Below are 14,824 nucleotides of genomic sequence, written 5' to 3'. Positions count from 1 at the left end.
GAAACGGGAGAAGAAATGATAATTAAACCCATATTGATAATTAAAATGATGAAATCAATATTCAAAAAGCTCAAAATAGCAAAAACTACTAAAACGAGTAAAAGAAATTGTCTACTGTAGTAGCTAATGTCAAACATTAACCTAAAAAGGCGAAACTCTTCTATTTATATAAAGCTGGAATTTTCGGATAAAAATGCCCTTTCGAAGGTTCTGCGACCGCACAATTCCATGTGTAGTCCGCACTTTTCTTCATCTTGACAGGAGTGGAAATTTGCGGCCGCATAATTCTGAATTGCGGCCGCACTACTTTCTTTTTGCGGTCCGCACAATTCTGAGTGCAGCCGCACCTTATTTTTCTGCGGTCCGCACAATTCTAAGTACAGCCGCGTGGCTCGTCTTCTGCGGCCGCACAATAATTATGTGGTCCACACTTTGAGATGCAGGTTCTCTTAACATTTTCTCTAACCCAGCTTCTGTGGCCGCACAATTTGTGTGCAGTCCGCACTTTAAAACATTCTCTGATGGAATTGCTTCACGACCTGTGGCCGCAGATGATATTCTGTGGTCCGCACTTTGAGACTTTTGTGCCTGTTTTTGTCCTTGAGTTTAGATTACTCCTTCTTGAGTTGGATTTCATCTCGGGAGCTCATCTTCCAATATTCCTGTAATTAAGTACATTTCTTTAGTTTTTGGAAACATAATTAAGCACTTTTGAACTAAAACGAAACCTAAAAGGCTTTTATAAGTAGTCAAAATCCCCACTTATCACTCGCTTCTTCAACTTATCCATTTTTTCTTTCTAAGCTCTTTCTTTCTTCCACTCAATTTCCCTCATTGGATAGTCTTTGACTATGTGATCCATCTTGTTACACATGTAGCATCCATCATATAAAGACTTGTCAGCCTTCTTAGGTTTGCTATTGCTTTCTCTCTTTGGTGCATTTCTGGAGTTCTTCATGAATTTTTTGAACTTAGCGAATATTGCAATATCCAGATTATCATTTTCAGACTCATCTTCTTCAGTAGCTTTAAGAACCAGTGCCTTCTCTCTCTTTGGTTTTTCCTTGCGTAGTTCCAGATTTCTCATCTCATGAGTTTTTAAATTTCCAATCAACTCATCTAGTGATATTTTGTCCAACTCCTTTGCTTCCTGAATGACTGTAGCTTTTGGTTCCTATGAGGCAGAGAAAATACTCAAAACTTTGCTAACTAGTTCTTCAGAAGTAAACACCTTTCCTAGTGACTTTAGTTTATTTATAATGATAGTGAACTTGGTCATCATCTCCTGAATAGGCTCAGACTCCTCCATAGAGAAAAGCTCATAGTATCTCATGAGCAACTCAATTCTTGATCTCTTCACCTGATTTGTCCCTTCATGAGTGGTTTGAAGTACATCCTGGATTTCCTTCGCATTGGAGCAGGCAGATATCCTGTTGTATTCATTAGGACCAAGTCCACAAATGAGAATATTCTTGGCCTTGGCATTCTATTCCATCATTCTGAAGTCAGCTGCCATAAATTCTGAAGGGTCCTTGAGAATAGTTACATCTTGCTCATTTTGCTTTGTGGGAATCAATGGTCCTCGATTTAGTATAATCCATAGTTCATAGTCCTCAGCCGTTAGGAAATCCTCCATTCTTTCCTTCCACCAACTGTAGTATTTTGTATTAAACATGAGTGGTCTAGTAGTTTACTGTCCTTCATTGATTTCAGGTGGATCGCACATATTCTTCCAAGATCTCTCTAGGTGTTAACCACGTTTAAGAGAACCTGCTCTGATACTAATTGTTACTTTATGTGCTTTCCTAAATTACTAAAGAACTTCATTCTTTACCTTACTCCTTACGCTTAAATAAAATAAATAGGAAAGTAAAAGACAATAATTTTTACGTAAAAAATTACACGGCTCAAAGTTGCAAAACCACGACATATCGTATAAGATTTTAACTTCAACTTCATTAGAACAACTGAGCCAAATGTATCGACTTGTAACCTAATACACACCTCCACACTTCACCTATTTCTACTTATTGTATGAAGATTACAAGCTACTCTTACTTGCAGACTTAAACAATACTCCAACTAACATTGTTTGAATGAAATCATGGTTATAACTCAACTCCTAATACACATGAACTAAACTAACTCAAGTAGAAAAGAACTTCACGTGCGTTTTGAACTAGAAAATGCCATACTTTTTTGTTCAGTCAAGATGTAAAAAGGATAAGTCTTCAACAGTCCATAGGCAAGGTGTTTAATTTCACACAGCTCCGAGATCTTTGGGAGTTTTAAGCACAGTCAAACTCTCGTTTACTTGCAAATCCTGAGATCATAAGGACTCCTCAAGCTTTGTGACTCGTATCTGCAAATATCCTTAGGAAACAACCTTTATCGCATCAAGAGTCCTTCCTACCAATATCGAACTGCAGTAACTTTTGTGTAAAACGTTATTGCCTTAAGGACCTTCAACAACTACTATGAGAATCTGGTTCTTAGCACATGTTCATTGCACACACTTATTAATCATCAAAACTAATAACTCAACGATGAGAACATAGATTAGTATCCCATGAAACTTTTAACTTCACGAAGGTGCTTGTCAATAAGAAGTTGAATCTACAAATTCTTTTTCTTTTCTAATTTAACTTTTTAATTGTTATTTTATTCAGGTTGTATAAATTTCATGTTAAAGTTCGAAATGATCTGAATAGGACCGCATCAGAATACAGTAGTAGGTAGGTTCAAAAAGGGGGACTATAACAAAAAGAGTAATTAAAACCCAACACTTTTCTAAATCAAATATATCCCTTTTACTCTGCCTATTTCTTTGGACTCGACAATTACCTTGAGTTTTTTTTGTTTCTATACATTATTTGAAACTTATTTGCCAAAATTATCCTAATTTTGTATATTACCCCCTCTATACAAGGATTGCTTATAATTTATATACAATCCATTATTAGTGCCTTAAATTAAGGGATTCAGTTATACTCTTTTCCTTTTTTCTCTCCTCTCCTCTTTTCCTACTCTTTGTCGCCTCTCTTCATATACAATCCATTGTTAGTGCCTTAAATTATGGGATTCAGTTACGCCCTTTTCCTTTTTTTCTCCCCTCCTCTTTTCAATAGTGCCTTAACTATAGTATAGCAACTCCAATAATGTTGAACCACAATAACGTAAAATAGTTCAAGACTTAATTGAGAACCAACTTTTATAAAACTATTTTAATAGCTTGAACCAGAAAGTAGCATCAAACCAAAGCAATAGAGACACTGACTATAGACAATACCTAAACCAGGCAAGTTGAATATCGAAATATTCAAATATGATACAAATTTGATACATATACAACAACAGATAAATTAAAAATAAATTTTATTCAACTAATTATATAGTACACAACTTATTTATAATTTATCTATAACTTTCATACATCATTTTGACCAGTTAGAAATAACTACAACATCATACAACTTAAATACAAATTTTATATAAATATGTATTTTGTATATATTTTGTATATGATTTGTATATATTTTATATGTGATGTGTCCTGCTTCTTCTCTAAAATTTCAATCAAAACTTCATCTCTTAATACAATTTTGATACATATCAACAACGTTATATAAAAAGAAAGTACTTATAACTTAAATATAAATTTCATACATTATTCAACTATTTTTTAACTTTCATACAATATTTAAATATCGTTTATATTGAAGCTTTCCTGATTGTCTGCTTTTGCAGTAGTTGTAGTGTTAGATATATTCTTAGTTTCTTTGTTAGTGTAGTGGCTAGTCGAAATGATGGTAGAGTAAGGTCATGTCCTTGGGTGGTCCAGGGGCGGAGGGGAGGGTGGCAAGGTGGTAAGGGTTCTAATAGGGTGAGAGTGGGGTCCTGGAACATAGGGACACTGACGAGTAAGTCTATTGAGTTAGGGAGGATTCTTCAAAAAAGGGAGATTAATATAGCATGTGTCCAGGAGACTAAATGGAAGGGTACAAGGGCTCGGAGTGTTAACGGGTTTAAGATATGGTATTCACGAGGGGCTGCGGGCAAGAATTGGGTAGGTATTTTAGTTGATAGGGATCTCAGGGAGATGGCAGTGGATTTTAGGATGGTGAATGATAGGTTAATGACTATTAAGTTAGTGATTGGTGGGGTCACTTTTAATATGGTTAGCTCTTACGCGCCTTAGGTGGGCCTGGGTGAGGAGGTCAAAAGGCGCTTCTGGGACGATTTGGACGAGGTTATGTGTGGTATCCCACACACCGAGAAGCTCATCATAGGGGGTGACTTTAATGGCCATATTGGGGTGACTGCTACGGGTTATGACGAGGTGCATGGCGGATTTGGTTTCGGAGTTTGGAACGAAGGTGGTACTTCTTTGTTGGATTTGTCTAAAGCTTTTGACTTGGTGTTAGCTAATTCATGTTTCCAGAAGAGGGAGGAACACTTGGTCACCTTCCGGATTAAGGTAGCCAAGACTCAGATTGATTATCTTCTCCTCAGGAGGGGTGATAGGGGCCTTTGCACTAATTGCAAGGTTATACTAAGTGAGTGTTTGTCGACGCAACATAGGCTCTTGGTAATGGACTTGGAGATTCGGAGAATAAGGAAGAGATCGGTGTATGGCCAACCTAAGATTAAGGGGGGATCCTTGACTAAGGTAAATGCTCAGGAGTTGGGGGAGAAGTTGTTGGCCATGTGGGCCTGTAGGAGTAGTGGGGATGTGAGTAGCATGCGGGCCACAATAGCGAACTGCATTATGGAGGTCGCTAGAGAGGTTCTAGGGGTAACGAAGGGTTATTCGGGAGGACACAAAGGTGACTGGTGGTAGAATTAGGATGTCTAAGGAAATGTAGAAGCTAAGAAAGTGGCATATCTGAATCTAATAGAGAGCACGGACAAGGAGGAGAAGAGGACGTGTAGGGAGTGTTTCAAGAAAGAAAGGAAAGAGGAAATATTGGCAGTCACGGCGGCTAAGACTGCTGCTTTTGAGCGATGGTACGAGGATCTTGGGAGAAAAGAAGGCAACAAGAAGTTGTTCATGTTAGCCAAGATTAGGGAGAGGAAGGCTCGGGACCTGGACCAAGTACGGTGCATCAAGGATGAAGATGGAAAGGTTATGGTGGAAGAGGCGTGTATCAGGCGTAGATGGCATGAGTACTTCCATAGGCTCTTAAACAAGGGAGGAGATAAGAACATCATGCTAGGTGAGTTGGAGATCAGGGAGTCAGTGGGATTTCCGGTTTTGTAATCATATTAGGAGCGTAGTGGTGGAGGGGGCGATGCAGAAGATGAGCAGGGGTAAGGCTACTGGGCTAGACGAGATCCCAGTGGAATTTTGGAGGAAAGTTGGTCGGGTAGGCTTGGAGTGGCATACTGGTTTGTTTAATGTCATTTTCAGGACGAAGAAGATGCCCGAAGGTTGGCGGCGGAGTTTGATGATCTAGTTGTATAAAAAAAAAGGTGATATCCAGGATTATAACAACTATAGGGATATCAAGCTGCAGAGTCATACTATGAAAGTTTGGGAGAGGGTGGTGGAGATGACGGTGCGATGTTGTGTTAGTATTTTTGAGAACCAGTTTTGATTTATACCGGGATGGTCTACTACAGAAGCCATTCGCCTTGTGAGGAGATTGGTGGAGCAGTATTGGGAGAGGAAGAAGGACTTACATATGGTGTTCATCGACCTAAAGAAGGCCTATGATAAAGTCCCGAGATAGGTCATATGGAGATGTATGGAGGCTAGTGGTGTCCTGGTGGCATACATTAGGGAGACTAAGGACATATATGAGGGAGCGAAGACTCATGTGAGGACTGCGAGAGGAGACTCAAATCATTTCCCATTGGAGATGGGGTTACATCAGGTATCGGATCTTAGCCTATTTTTGTTTGCCTTAGCGTTAGATGTGCTGACGCGACACATATAAGAGGATGTGCCATGGTATATGCTATTTGCTGATGACATAGTCCTGATTGACGAGACGCGAGGCGGATTTAATGCTAAGTTGGAAGTTTGGAGACAAACACTAGAGTCTAAAGGTTTCAAGTTGAGTAGGTCAAAAACTGAGTACTTGCAGTGCAAGTTCAGTGATGGGATGCATGAAGAAGAAGTGGAAGTGAGGATTGCTACTCAGGTCATCCCTAAAAGAGATAGTTTCAAGTATCTTGGGTCTATTATTCAAGGCAACGGGAAGATTGACGAGGATGTTACTCATCGTATTGGAGCGGGGTGGATGAGATAGAGGCTCGACTCGGGGGTTTTATGTGATAAGAATGTGCCACCTGGACTTAAGGGCAAGTTCTATAGAGTGGTAGTTAGACCGACTTTGTTGTATGGAGCTGAGTGCTGGCATGTCAAGAAGTTCCATGTCCAGAAGATAAAAAGTAACTAAAATTAGGATGTTGAGATGGATGTGTCGGCATACTAGAAAAGACAGGATTAGGAATGCAGTTATTAGGGACAAGGTAGGAGCGACATTTATGGAGGATAAGTTGCGGGAATCGAGGCTGAGATGGTTTGGGCATGTGAAGAGGAGAGACATTGATGCTCCGATCAGGAGGTGTGAGAGGTGTCCATAGCGGGTCTGAAAAAGGGAAGGGGTAGGCCTAAGAAGTATTGGGGAGAGGTAATTAGGAAGGACATGTCATTGCTTTAGCTTACCGAGGATATGACCCACGATAGGAAGGTGTTGAGGTCGAGGATTAGGGTTGTAGGTTGACAAATAGTAGTGTGTTCCTCCTAGGCCGACCAGTAGTACTAGGACTAACTTTGTAATTTCCTATTTATGGTTCTTTATTATGCATGTTGTGGGCATTCACGTCTGTTACCATATTACATTGTTGCTAATAATCTTTGCTACTTGGTTTCTTTATCTTCACGGTTGCTTGAGCCGAGGATCTATCGGGAAGAGCCTCTCTATCTTTATGAGGAAGGGGTAAGGTCTGCGTACACACTACCCTCCCCAGACCCCATTTATGGGATCAAACTAGGTTTGTTGTTGTTGTTGTTGTTGTTTATATACAATATTTAAATAAAAAAATATCTAACTATAACAGAACACAACTTGAATATAATTTGTATACAATTATAATATAACTTTAATACATCTTCGAGTTTCAATATGAAATTCATCCAAAATCAACTCTAGTCTTCACCAAACACCCTCAAAATTGATATATAAACTCCAAAGAATATCCCGACATTTACAACGACACCCAATCAAAATAAATAATAATTAAAAAATTGAATTCAAAATCAAAGTTTCGAAGCTTTTGATGGCTGGCGGGGCAACAGGCAACGACTGGTCTGACGATGATAAGCAACAATATCAACTTTGTTATTGAATTCTCTGAAGAAAAAAACAAAAAAAGGAGATTAGAAAGGAGAAGAGAATCATAGAGATCCAAAGAAGTAGAAGTCGGACATAAAAAAGAAATTTTAGAGCGAGGAGATAGACCTATGGAATTTGATTTTCACATTAAAAGGCTACAATCAAGGATACTCATTTAAAACTTATGTGTATATAACTGGTAAATTGTATATCAACTTGTAATTAAGTTAAAATCTAAACAGTAAGGGTAAATAAGTTTCTAATGTAGTACATATAGATAAAAATCTCAATTACCTTGGCCTATGGTTACAACTTCACTATATATATATATATATATATATATATATATATATATATATATATACTCATCCCCAAAAGGTTTCTCTTCTTTTAATCTTATCCTCGATCCTCTACTATTTAGAGTCCACCCCTTTTTAAAGATTTTGAAAAAGAAGGATAAAGATAATACTTGTTATATATTTTCCTAAAGGGCACAAGAAGAAAATCTCTCTACACTACTCCTACTCGGCGTGATGTTATTCTAAGTTTTGTTGTTCAATTCCCTTGTCCTCGCCTCAATTTATCTGATTTTGTGTTTTCTCACCATTTTTTATTTTTTCTGCTTTTGACGCTTCCATGAAAATATTTGTGGGTAGCGCAAGTAGAAAATGGTAGTTAAGATGATAGAATACTGATTAAAAATTGTCAGAATTACCAGTAACATAAAATGTTTGAAAACTTAAAAGAATGCAACTTTTGATGATAATAATTGCACATGCAACTGCATTTACGATAGACACAATACATGATGTACTAGTGGATGAGCAGCAGGAATCATAAGATATTCCCACGGTAACTGGATTGATGGATTCTCTGGCAATATAGTTGCCTCATCGCCACTACAGGCTGAAATTATTGCACTACTCAAGGGTATGGGAACTCGCTTTCACAAAAAATCGAATACCACTAATAGTGGAGACGGACTGTCAGGTTGCTCATCGAAGTAATGGGCCAACCGCCCGTTAGGCACATCTACCGCGAAGAAAACCAAGTAGTGCACACTTTAGCAAAATATGGGAGTACTTGGGACTCACATACAAATGTTGAGCGCGAAAACTTATTTTGGAGTGAACCACCTTTATTTGTTTTTTTAGTATTCCTCAAAGAACCCATATTGTATTGACACTTCTTAATTTTCTGTATAAATAAAAAATTCTCTGATTAGCAAAAAAAAAAAAAAAAAGATGTACTAGTGGTTTTACTTTAAATGGCGGAGCCACTGTCTTACGAATTCGAAAGAACTCAATAGATTAGGCTTAAATCTTGTTTTTTTATTAAAAAGTTTACTTGATATATATAAATATTTTAGAATCCAAAAAAAAAAAATTATGGTCTAGAACCCACAAAAAAAAAACTTAAAATCCTAAACTCCACTTTTGATTAGCGTACTTGCAATATTCAGTAACGCATTTGTTTGATTTAAGAAAGTTATAAGGAATCAGCCAAAGTGATTTTCAACATTTTGTGATTGGCCGTGTGCGTTTTGAGAGCAGTTCTTTTTGGTTCTTTCACCAGTAGACCAACTAATCATATATAGTACTGTACGTTACATTAAATTGACTGCCTATTTGCTTAAGTAATTATATTTTTTACATGTGTTTAAATTATTTTACGGACCAGCCATATAAATTCGTTTCGAGGAAGGGTAATGGTCATGCCCAAATTCCTGATTTCTGCCGCATGTTCTTGTACAATTTTGGATTATGTTCGCCTCTTTTAATAAGAACTTAAATTAGTAGAGAAAAAAAGCTTTTATAAATATAAAAAAACGTCCTTAAAACATTGTTGGGAACACTTATGCATTCACTACATGTGACATAAGACTAGGGTGAATATTTAAAAACTGACTAAATCAATCGAATCGTACCGTATCGAATCGATTTTTAGGTTTCTTTTAATAAAACCGTAAGTTTTTATATAAATCTATAATCGTACCGATAATTAGGGCAGATTTTTATTTTATAAAAATAAACCAAAAAAATACCGAACCGTACCGAATAAATTTACATGTAAAAAATATATTTATATATTAATTTTAAAAATAATAAAACATTAAATTTTTCTTTGGTCTTGGTATTATGAAAACAGTTGCAAGCCAACAAGTAATTAAACTCAAAATCTTAATTCCCAAACCTATTATGCTACTCCTATTGAAACTAAATTATTTCCAACATATCCACTAACAAACTAAGACACAAGGTATTATAGCGATTATGAGTAGCAAACTATAATGTATTGAATATGTTTCCTTTCGTATGATTTAGATTTATCTTTTTGAATATTCAATCTTCTATAGACTTTATTCTTGAGTCTCATTCCCAACTTGGTTAATATCTTTCCACTCGTGCGATTTATATTTTCTTTGTATTAATTTGCTTAGTTTATTTTACGCCGCTATAGAATAGTTGATGGATCTATACTCTAGCCATCTTTCATATTTTCTTAATTCATCACCCTTTCAAATGTAAAAATGTCAAGAAAGTTTTGCTAAGTCTTATAAAAGTACGTATGTTATTGTATTCTACTCCTACTAGTGACTTTTACATGATATTTTAAAAAAAAATACTGAAAATTAACCAAACCGTACCGATACCGAAGAGAAACCGATATGATTGGGATGGTTTCGAAAAGTCCAATTTTAATTATACATAATAGAATAACCGAAAAATTGGTGTGGTACGAATTTTACAAAATAACCGGCCGAATCGAACCATTTACGCCCCTGCATAAAATGTAGTCAATTGATTACGTAGTAAATCATCCCTAATTCCTCTGAATTTCATTAGCATTCTGTTCTATATCATTTCATTTTCTTTTCCAATTACGTCACTCATTTAATTTACCACCAGATATCCTGCAGAACATCATCATATACGTGTTCTTAGTGTTGGCCCGTGGGTCGACCAATTCTTTAGCATTCATAATAGCTTTGAATTTTTATCTTTGAATTGTGAAATATATTCTCTCCACAAACTTCTAATCATATAGCAATGATTTTAGAAAATTTTACATGCTATAGCTAAATAATGCACATTATTTATTATAAACCAAAATACTTTAAAAGTATTATTATTTATAGCCACCTTTTATATTTTATAGCAAAGTACAAATATATACAACAGATCCCTCAACTTTTCGTTCAACCCTCTCTCTTCTTCCTCAATTCTCTCTCCCTTTTCCCTCTCTTTTCGGCAAGGCCGCCGTCTTCTCCGGCGACTCACCGCCATGGCTAGATTTGTTCAGATTTTCGATGACTCTGCTTTAAATTTCCTTCTTCTCTAGCGACTCTACTTCAGATTGCCAAAAGCTCATTTCGTAGCTATGGCCAAATCTGTTCTCCTAATCCCTCTTTGCTTCCACTATCGGGAGTCTACCATCTCCATCGCGCCTCCGACTCTTACCTCGACGAAGAGAATAGATCTGAAACTTTCCTGCACGGATGATTTACATCTAGATCTAGTAGCTCGGTGAAGAGAATAGATCTGAAACTTTTCGATATGGATCCATGGCTTCTTCTTCTTCTTGATTCATCTGACCGAATTTTGGTTGATACAATGTGATAGTGTATTCTCATATCTGGCCGAATTTTTGTTCTTCTCCATTTTTAGTTTTAATACAATGTATACAGTATTTTGCTTGGCCGGAAGACGCCATATCCGACAAACTTTCTTCTCTTCTTTGCTATTGAGTCACATACAATGATACAAATACATTATATTCTGTATAAATACATTCAAATACATTATATTCTATACAAATATATTATATTTTCGCATGTATTTATGTACTCCGAAGGTTATTTTTTGTGCAGATCCCTAAATTTTTTTAATTTTTATTATTTGAATACAGTCAAATTAAATACAGTAAATTGAATATAGTGTAAAAGCATCTACGAATGAATATAGAGAATTGAATACAAACGAATATCATTATTTTTGTGATTTTTTGTTGTTTGAATACAGTCGAATTGAATACGGCGAATTGAATACAATGTAAAATAGATAAGAATGAATATAGGTGTCACGGTCTAAAATTCCACCACAGGCGTCGTGATGGCACCTAATCTCTAAGATTAGGTAAGCCGATTTCAATTACATTTTGAAGCCATTTGTTTTTAAATTAAATAAGTAATCAAAACTAACAGCGGAACAAAATGAATATACAACCTCCCAAGACTGGTAGTACTGAGTCACGAACTCTAACTAAATACATGGACTGATCACGAGGACCGAATATACAATATTGTTTGATTAAAAATTATCAGTACAATGAAATGAAAAGACTCCAAGAGACTGCGATGACCAAGCAGCTCTAACTTGAATCCTTATGATCCCGCTTTAACTCTGCTCAAGTCCGATATATCCAATACCTGGCTCTGCACAAAAATATACAGAAGTGTAGTATGAGTACACCATGGTTGGTACCCAGTAAGTATCAAGACTAACCTCAGTGGAGTAGAGACGAGGTATAGTCAAGACACTCACTAGTCTAATAGCATGTGCAACATAATATACAAAATAATAGGAAACAAATAACAATAAGGGCAATATAAAATAACCAGTGATATGTACAGCAGACAATAAGAACACCATTAATATCGCTCAATAATTAATAATTATAATTACACCCAATTAAATCAAATCCTTCAAATAAATGTCTTTCACATAAAATTCTTCCAACTAACTCTCTTTCAAATATAATTTCTTCAAATAAATATTTTTCAAATATACTTCCTTTAAATAATTTTCTCTCAAATATAATTTCTTTAAATAAATATCTTTCGAATGTAATCCTTTCCAATAAATCTTTTTGCATAAAAATTCTTTGAATTAAATATTTTGAATATAATTCTTTCAATTAAAAAGTCATCATGTGACACTTCATTTCATAATCATTCAACCACGGGTCTCAGCCTATTTTTATATTTTTCATAAATACGGGTCTCAGCCCATTTTTTATATTTTCACGGCACTTCGTGCCCATAATAAATTATTATATTTCTCCGGCACCTCGTGCCCTCATTTTATATCATAACTGCACGGATAATTCACGTGTCAATATCCTCATTATCTACTCACGGCACCTCGTGCCCACATTTCATTTTATAATCCGCTTGGCAATAGCCACAGGCTCCCAATTTTAACATAAATTAGATTATTAATCAATTTACTAATAACAAGACAAATTGCACAAGTTATAAAAATAAACACAAGGAAAATCACAACATCACATAAAAATCACCAATACAACCACTCCTCATCATCACATACCATCCCTGACAATAGCCACCCTTATCTCTCCTATAGCCACCATTATCCCTCCACCCTGACAATACCAATAGCCACTCTTATCGCTCATATTGCCACCCTTATCGCTCCTATAACTGCCCTTATCGCTCCGCCCAGACAATATTCTAACAAATACAACAACAATGAAATACCACCCTTATACACACATAATATCAACGGTGAAATGCCACACTTATCTCCTCAAAATAATAACTCACACAACACAATAATTTACATTGAAAATTATCATGGCAACATAACAAAATCAATTCATATCACAATTTGCCCAATGGCCACAACCAAAATTCCAAAGATACAACCAAGTCAATTAATTTCACAACAAATAGCCGAAGGCTCCACACAATGTGTATAACACCCCAAAAACAATCAACAGAAATAGAAATTACTCAGCATAAAGCAAAACCTTCATTAATCCAAATTCTCAATAGTTATATAAACACATCTTCTTAAACTCATTTAATTAATTATTTGCAAAAAAAAATTCATAATGAAATTAAATTCAATTAATTATAAAACCAACAAATTCACGGAATTATATAAATAATCAAGTAACAATCACATCAAATTATCATATAACAACAAATTCAATAACAAGGATTCAGGCATGGCAAATAGATGATTTAATAAATACCAACAATTATCTAATTTACTACACAATATGCCCAAGACTTTAATTCAATGAATTTTGCACATATAAGCTCAAGTACGTACTCGTCACCTCGCGTACAGGGTTTTTCACATTTCACAAATGGCACATAAGATTCGATGCTTAAAGGGTAATTCCCCTACTCGAGGTTAAGCAAGACACTTACTTTTTTGAAGTTATGCCGATTTTCCAAAATTGCTTTCTTGCTTGAATTGACCTCCGGACAGCTCAAATCTATCCAAATTAATTGTACAACTTCATTAAAATTTATCAGAAATAATTTCGGATAATAATACGTCGACTTAAAATTTTATTCCAAAAAGTCAACAAAAGTCAACGTGGGGCTCGCGTCTGGGAACCATACATAATTTTCATAAAATCCGAACACCCATTCCGATACGAGTTCAACTCGACCTCCAAATCTTAAATTTTCGTTTTTGAAAGATTTTATAAAATCTTAATTTTTTTCCATTTAAATCCGAATTAAATGATGGATTCAAAGGCATAATCATGGAAATTAATCAAAACTGTATAAGAATCTCTCCAAAAATCGCCTTCTACCGAGCTCCCAATTTGATTTTTGTGTTATGAACTCAAACCCCCGTTTTTGGAAATTTTATTTCTGCCCAGATAGGTCTTCTTCGCGTTCGCGTGACCAGTGTCGCGTTCGCGAAGACCAACTGTTCCTGTCCCAACATTTACTCTTCGCGTTCGCGAACTCCTCGTCGCGTTCGTGATGACCAACTGACCTGCTCCTTCACGTTCGCATTCCACGCTTCGCGTTCGCGAAGGTCAAACGACCTCAGGCCCAACTCCTCCATTTCCTTCTACACGTTCGCGACTGGCCCCTTATATTCGCGTAGGCTCCTCAGGCATCTATCTGCGTTCGCGAGTCCTCCTTCGCGTTTGCGAAGGCCAAATCCAGCACCCCTAAATTTTCTTCTTCACGTACGCGGGACTTCCTTCGCGTACGCGAAGAAGGAAAACCAGACACCAGAATCAGCAGTTCCAAAACAATTCCAAATGATCTGAAACCACCCCGAAACACACCCGAGGCCCCCGAGACCCCGTCCGATTACACCATCCAGTCCCATAACATAACACGGACCTACTCGAGGCCTCAAATCACATCGAACCACATCAAAATGATGAATCACACCTCAAATCAAAATCTATGAAATTTGAACTTTTAATTATATATCTTGTGCCGAAACACATCAAATCAATCCGGAATGACTTCAAATTTTGCACAAATGTCATAATTGATATTACAAAGCTATTCAAATTTTCAAAATCGAATTCTGACCCCGATATTAAAAAGCCAACCCCCAGGTCAAACTTTTCAAAAATTCATCTTTCGCCATTTCAAGCCAAATTTCTCTACAGACCTCCAAATAATTTTTTGGACACGCTCCTAAGTCTAAACTCACCATACAGAGCTATTGACATCATCGAAATTCCATTCC

General features: G+C 36.3%; 2 protein-coding genes across 2 annotated transcripts; one reads left to right on the top strand and one right to left on the bottom strand.

Annotated features, from left to right (window-relative positions):
- Window positions 1–799: 799 nt before the first annotated feature.
- Window positions 800–1,636, bottom strand: LOC142175909 (uncharacterized). Its single transcript, XM_075242917.1, has 3 exons — window positions 1,547–1,636; window positions 1,232–1,486; window positions 800–1,174 (listed from the first exon to the last, which is right to left on the bottom strand). The coding sequence occupies exons 1-3, from the start codon at window positions 1,634–1,636 to the stop codon at window positions 800–802; spliced, it is 720 nt and encodes a 239-aa protein (XP_075099018.1).
- Window positions 1,637–4,252: 2,616 nt separating this feature from the next.
- LOC142175908 (uncharacterized) lies at window positions 4,253–5,464 on the top strand. Its single transcript, XM_075242916.1, has 3 exons — window positions 4,253–4,826; window positions 4,899–5,251; window positions 5,411–5,464. Exons 1-3 carry the CDS (start codon window positions 4,253–4,255, stop codon window positions 5,462–5,464), a joined length of 981 nt encoding a protein of 326 aa, XP_075099017.1.
- The last annotated feature ends 9,360 nt before the right edge of the window (window positions 5,465–14,824 follow it).

This window comes from Nicotiana tabacum, chromosome 22 (genome assembly GCF_000715075.1).
Source record: "Nicotiana tabacum cultivar K326 chromosome 22, ASM71507v2, whole genome shotgun sequence".
Lineage (NCBI taxonomy): Eukaryota > Viridiplantae > Streptophyta > Magnoliopsida > Solanales > Solanaceae > Nicotiana > Nicotiana tabacum.
This window is presented reverse-complemented; position numbering and strand designations above follow the sequence as displayed.

Bases quoted from the DNA above. Each gene is read 5' to 3' on its own strand.
- LOC142175909 (XM_075242917.1), bottom strand. From the start codon at position 1,636: ATGGAGGATTTCCTAACGGCTGAGGACTATGAACTATGGATTATACTA. The intron at 1,487-1,546 runs GTAACTATTCTC...ATGATGGAATAG, and splicing joins CAAAGCAAAATGAGCAAGAT to AATGCCAAGGCCAAGAATAT. The intron at 1,175-1,231 runs GTGTTTACTTCT...TCTGCCTCATAG, and splicing joins AACTAAAGTCACTAGGAAAG to GAACCAAAAGCTACAGTCAT.
- LOC142175908 (XM_075242916.1), top strand. From the start codon at position 4,253: ATGTGTGGTATCCCACACACCGAGAAGCTCATCATAGGGGGTGACTTT. The intron at 4,827-4,898 runs GTGACTGGTGGT...TGAATCTAATAG, and splicing joins TTATTCGGGAGGACACAAAG to AGAGCACGGACAAGGAGGAG. The intron at 5,252-5,410 runs GTTTTGTAATCA...TGTCATTTTCAG, and splicing joins GGGAGTCAGTGGGATTTCCG to GACGAAGAAGATGCCCGAAG.